The 6,413-nt window shown below is 33.5% G+C and overlaps 1 protein-coding gene and 1 pseudogene across 1 annotated transcript in view; both read right to left on the bottom strand.

The window, feature by feature from the left end:
* The window catches only part of LOC102438716, a 1,017-nt pseudogene extending 327 nt beyond the window's left edge, over positions 1 to 690 (bottom strand).
* The window catches only part of UGGT2 (UDP-glucose glycoprotein glucosyltransferase 2), a 159,217-nt gene that overhangs the window by 100,838 nt on the left and 51,966 nt on the right, over positions 1 to 6,413 (bottom strand). The window contains exons 15-17 of the mRNA XM_023754705.1: positions 5,972 to 6,091; positions 5,004 to 5,089; positions 4,369 to 4,504 (exon numbers count right to left, since the gene is read on the bottom strand). Coding sequence (XP_023610473.1) covers positions 4,369 to 4,504; positions 5,004 to 5,089; positions 5,972 to 6,091 — 342 coding nt within the window. The remainder of the gene's footprint in view (positions 1 to 4,368; positions 4,505 to 5,003; positions 5,090 to 5,971; positions 6,092 to 6,413) is intronic.

The raw sequence follows: 6,413 nt of genomic DNA, 5'->3' as shown, positions 1-6,413 counted from the left end.
CAAAGGTACATGCCCTTGATCAGAATCGAACCCTGGGACACTCAGTCACAGGCTGATGCTCTTTCCATGAGCCAAATCAGCCAGGGCTGGAGAAGCATTTTTAACCCCAATTCTTCTTTTCATTCTTACTAGAAGTTGGGGACAGCTTCATTTAAACTCAGAATTATGAAAAAAGCTGTAACTTGGTTAAAACAGAGACTTCTTTTTCTTTTGTCAGAAAGTTTAGGTAGAGAAGCAGGTCTTTGAAAATTCTGTCACATTTTACTAAATCCAAAAAGGTTAAGCTGGTGAAGTAAACTTTTCATACTATCGGTTTTAAATATTCTGAAAAGGCCTTTCTTTCCAAAACTTCTTTGTTAATGAGTTCTTTATTAATCACTATAGAAGGTCCATCCTCATCCCACCACATAGACTTCAACTGAACATTTTCAAATATTTTCCAGTTTTCTGGGGAAGGTCATAGAAAGAAAATCATTATCTTCATCTGGCTCAGAAGCACAAAATGTGTAACATGGTCTTTTTTATCAAGGTTATTTTATACAAAACCTGATAGGTGTTTTCTTCAATCATACTCAACTCCAAGTCCCCAGGGAATGGGTGATCACATACTGTCTATCTAATGGAGGTTTCTGAATCATTTCATCCATCTTTAGTAGAAACAATTTACATTTCTGAAGAAACATGGGCCATCTCAAATAAACTTTTCTTCAGCTGCCTTCCACACACATCTGCATAATTTTGAACACTGCAGCTTCAAACCTGTCTTGGCAGGCCTACGCAGATAAATTCTTCACACCATCACAGTGATCCTCAATCTGAGTTGCTGCAACATCACAAAATAACTGGTCCTCTAGCAATTAAATGTAACATACAGCCAGTGTTTCCTTCTCACTCTATAAATGTTATTCAGTTAGAATAAAATATAGGCCAGTTATTTATGCAGTCACCAAAAAATGAAAACTGCAAAATTGTATTGCTATAAATAAAACATGTATATAATAATCTATTTGGTCCCTGAAATAAAACTAATTTCCTCCATTCTTCATAAAACCCTTACTAAATTGGTGCCAATGATAGAAGACTGGTAAATGCACAATTAAAAAATGAGTTAAATAGCCCTGGCAGGTGTGGCTCAGTTGGTTGGGCCACAAATAAAGGTTGCTGGTTTGATTCCAGGTGAGGGCATATGCCCGGGTTGTGGACTTGATTCCTGGGGGGGGCGGGGGGGGATGTGCAGGAAGCAGTGAACAGATTTTGTTCTCAGATCAATGTTTTTTTCTCTGTCTTCCTCTCCATTCCTCTCTCTCTTGGGCTCTAGTGGAGTGGCTAGAACTGAGTCTGGGGTTGGTGGCTCCTCGGAGACAGCGCAGAGAAGACAACCTTCAGTATCCAAGTGCTGAGTCATTCCCCCTGTATTTTTCTTTTTGATTTGTAGAAAATCTTTATATCATGGGATATAAATCTTTTATTGATTATATATATTACAAATACTTCTTTTGCTTGGAACTTATTTCCCCTTACTTTATGATATCATTTGATAAATGTTGGTATGCACTTATAATACAGCTAAATTTATCAATATTTTCCTTCAGACTCATGACTTAAGTGTAATCCAGGAAACTCTGACCTCCCTTGGGGTCGTAATTTATTCTAAAAGTTTTTAATACTTTGTTTTTCACACTAAACTTTTAAGCTGAAATAATTTTTATATAAGGTGTGAGATTTTTATGTTTGTATTGTTTTAATCAATTGTCCAGACACCAGCAGGTGAAAGTCCACTCCGACTTACTGTAACATCACTTCTGTATTTTTAGTTTTAGAGGCCTCTTTGGTCTATATATCTTTCCCTTGAACCAATACCACACTGTCTTAATATAACTTTATGGATATTACCTGGTACAGCCAGACACATTTTATTCTTCCTCAAGAGATTCTAAGCAATTCTGGGCCTTTACTCTTCCATATAAGTTATATTTATTTTTCTATTTTATTTTACTTTTTTAGCTTTATTGAAGTATAACTGACAAATAAAATAGTAATATATTTAAAGTGTACAACATGATAATTTGATAAAATCCTATGAAATGTTCCCACCATCGAATTAATTAAAACAGCCATTTACTTATTTTTCTTTTTGGTAAGAACACTTAAATTCTACTCTCTTAGTAAATTTCAATTATATAATACAGTATTTTCAACCATAGCCACCATGCTGTACATCAGATCCCCAGAATTTATACCTCTCATAACTGAAAAGTTTGTACCCTTTGCCCAACATCTATTCACTTCACTCATCTTTTGGCAACTACTTTTCTACTGTTTCCATGAGTTCAGCTTTTTTAGATTTAACATATAAGTGATATTATTTAGTATTTATCTTTATTCTACTTCATTTAGCATAATCTCCTTCAGGTTCTTCCATGTTGTTGCAAATGGCAGGATTTCCATCTTTAAGGCTGAATAATATTCTGTTTTGTGTATGTACATACATTTTCTATTTCCACTTATCCATTGATGAACACTTAGGTTGTTTCCATACCTTGACAATTGTAAATAATGCTGCAATGAAGATGAAAGTACAGTAATCTCCTTGAGATACTGATTTCACTTCCTTTGAATATATACCAGAAGTGGGATTGCTGAATCATATTGTAATCCTATCTTAATTTCTTGAGGAACCACCAGACTGTTTTCCATAGAGGCTCTACTAAAAATTTAGTGACCATCCATGCATGGGTTCTTGATTTTCTCTTCCATTGATCTATGTGTCTGTTTTTATGCCAGTTCCATACTGTTTTGATTACTATAACTTTGTAATATTAATTAAAATTTGGAAATGTGATGCTTCCAGTTTTGTTTTTCTTTCACAAGATTTGCTTTGGCTATTCAGGGTCTTTTGTGATTCCATATGAATTTTAGGATTGTTTTATCTATTTTTGTGAAAAATGCTACTGAAATTTTAATAGAGATTGCATTAAATCTGTAGATCACATGGGTAGTATGGGCAATTTAACAATATTAATTCTCCAATCCATGAACATGGAATACATTTCCAATTATTAGTCTCTTCTTCAATTTTTTTCATCAATGTCTTATAATTTTCAGTAAAAAGATCTTTCACCTCCTTGGTTAAATTTATTCCTAAGTATTTTATTCTTTTTCAATGCTACTGTAATTGGGATTATATATTTAACTAGAGCCTGGTGCACGAAATTCATGCACTCAGGTGGGGGGAGGTCCCTCAGCCCAGATTGACAGAGGATGCAGGCCAGGCCAAGGAACCCCACTGATGCACAATCAGGGCTGGGGAGGGACGCAGGAGGTTGGCCAGCTGGGGAGGGACCGCAGGAGGGCTCCAGGGTGTGTCCGGCCCAACTTGCTCAGTCTTAATCGGCTGGACCCCAGCAGTAAGCTAACCTGCTGGTCAGAGCATCTGCCTCCTGGTGGTCAGTGCACATCATAGCGACTGGTCGACCGGTCAACTGTCTTCCTCCTGGTGGTCAGTGCATGTCATAGCGAGTGGTTGAGTGGCCTTAGCATATCATTAGCATATTACGCTTTGATTGGTTGAATGGAAGACCGGATGACTGGACACTTAGCATATTAGGCTTTTATTATATAGGGTAGAAAATTTACAGTGCTTTGGTAATTTTCTTCTCAGTCTGAAGAAGAAGCACTCCTTGTTTACAATAAAGGTTGATAAGCTAAAGACCAATGAATTTAAAAATACAAGTTATTTTTTAAAGTTATAACCTGACTTTCTTAATAATCATTTAAAAGTACATTTATATTTTGTCATGATGGATTATAATAGTTTCAAAACCTCAATTATGAAATAATACTCCTGTCTCGTATGCTTCCTTAATTGAGTTCTTACTAGTTTCTGACTTTTCTTATACAATATCTGTCAGACTCAATATCAATCTTACCTTTTTCACATTAATTTACTATTATAAAGTGATCTCCTTCTCCTTTGAAATTCCCTAGAAAGTATCTATATACTTTGTCATTTAGAATATTTTACTTTGCAATAATTTTTTTCTATTCATGATTTTACTCAGGATCTATTAAAGAATTCTTCCCTAACTAATCATATTCTTTAAACTTAATATATACAATGTAAATTCCTTTATTGGCTGGGTAAACCTAAGTAAGCTCATATATTTTGGTAGAGCCTAGTTGCATAATTTTTAAATTAGGAACAATATTATGCACCTCAGTTGGGAGTGGCAAGAATCAAACCCATCATATGTATTAATCCTCACAATAGTTTTTTATACACTTTGAAATATTAATATAATAATAATTATAGTAATACAAGAAACACACTATAAATTCCAAATAAATTATGCTAGTACATAAACTTACATGTGTTATGGAAATAAATGCTTGTAATATATCATGTTCTTTTGCAATATAGTTGAAAGTCCGCCAAAGAGCAACTCCAGCATCATTTGTTCCATCAACTTCATCATCTGTATTAACAATGAACACAAAACCAATTCTGGAAAAAAAGATGAATAAGGAATGTCACAACTATCCCTTAAACAACAATAAACTATGATTTTAAAACAACATTAGACTATAACATCCAATTGGAGAGAATGTGTTAATAAATGGGGGCAAAGGGAAATATTATTTGAAAGATTTGATTTGTAATGCCTGTTCACCAAAATCTTCATATCTGATGGATTCTTCCAAAATGTATATTCTCTGATGCTGGCATTATCAAATGCCTGCTTTTCTGGTGTACTCTTAAAACCACAGAGAAATGGACCCATCTTTAAGTTTCCAAAGTGATCAGATCATTCTCTTGGGAAGATAGACAAGATTACCAAGCAGCTTTGATTAACAGAGTCTATCTTATAGGTATATGATACTTCATAATACACAGCTATATTGTGTCAGGCACTAGAGATAAGCCGTTGCTTTGACTCACACATTAATACTCTATATAATACAAAATGAAAATCACTGGATTTCCATCATTAATTAAAAATTACCTAAGAGGAATTTTATGATAATATAAAAGTTCAGCAAGTTTGATAAAATCCAAAGTATATTCTTGAGCAGGATCAATAAACAAAACCTAAAAGAAAGTAGACAGTCAATCATCATTATTTTGTTTAAACACTTGTAAGATTTTCATAAAATTAAAGTTTAATCTAATTTCAGCAGTTAAAAGCATACAATTTCAAAGTTTTTAAAAAGAAATTTCTAGCAATTCTAAAGAATTCTGAAATGTCAATATAAGAATTTCAATTTATGAAGGATTTTAATAATATAATAATAAATGGGATTTAATAACATATTCATTCTCTTTTTGAAACACAGAATAAAGTAAATATTTTTTACAAGAAGTGAAATATCTTATTTTAATGTTCACTGGATTTTTTGTAACAAATTTTTAGAAAAAGGAAATAGTAATTGAATTTTGACCAAAAAACCCCCGAAAGCATTAATATAACTGATTGCTCCAGGTTGATGTAGGAAATAAGATATTCACTTCCTATGCTAAAAACAAAACAAAACCCTGGGTGTTTCTCCACAATTTAAAGTTCATAAGGTTGTTTATGTTCTAATAATGAATTTATATGCTAGATAACATGCTAGTCGTGTATTTTTCCCTGAAATGTATGAAACTTTAATCATTAGTTATAAGAATGATTATTTAATCATTATAATATAGAAGAAAAGTTCTATCATAAATTCCTTTCAGGAAATGTAAAATTTGACCATTAGCTTAATATTGGTATCATTAAAGTACAGGAAGGCTAAGTAACAAGAGGCAGATTATGTGACATTGCTAGCTTCTGATGTCTGCTCAGCGATGCCACTCAAGCTTGTTGCATCAAGCAAATATTTCCTTCCTTATTACTCAGATGCCTATTTACCAAGAGCAGGAAAATCCAAAAAGAATGCTAATATCTTTATAAAAAATGTATACAATATGTCAAAATATGAAACTCACCAAATTATGAAAATTACGCCTTATGGAAGGTATTTTTCCAGGGAATACTGATTTCAGAAGTTCCTGGCAACTTGCAGGCCATGTAACATACAAATCATCATTTTCTAAGTCATTAATCCACTAGAAAAGAATATAGAAATCTGTTAGTTATATTAAGACAATACTCAAATCATTTTCAAAGGCAGATTTCACTTAACAGAAGAACATGAAAACATATGCATATTTTTCTATATTAGACTGATTAAATATAGAAAGTCAGTTAAATATTTTTAAATTAAGGAACATATAATAAGCAACAATTTTATATTACTACTAGAGGCCTGGTGCACGAAATTCGTGCACACGGTTGGGGGGGGGGGGTCCATCAGCCCGGACTGCACCCGGTCTAATCTGGGCCCTCGGGGAATGTCCGACTGCCAGTTTAGGCCCGATCCACTGTGGG

This window comes from Myotis lucifugus, unplaced genomic scaffold (assembly GCF_000147115.1).
Source record: "Myotis lucifugus unplaced genomic scaffold, Myoluc2.0 scaffold_64, whole genome shotgun sequence".
Classification (NCBI taxonomy): Eukaryota; Metazoa; Chordata; class Mammalia; order Chiroptera; family Vespertilionidae; genus Myotis; species Myotis lucifugus.
The sequence above is the reverse complement of the archived record's forward strand: the minus strand, read 5'-3'. Positions and strand labels throughout refer to the sequence as shown.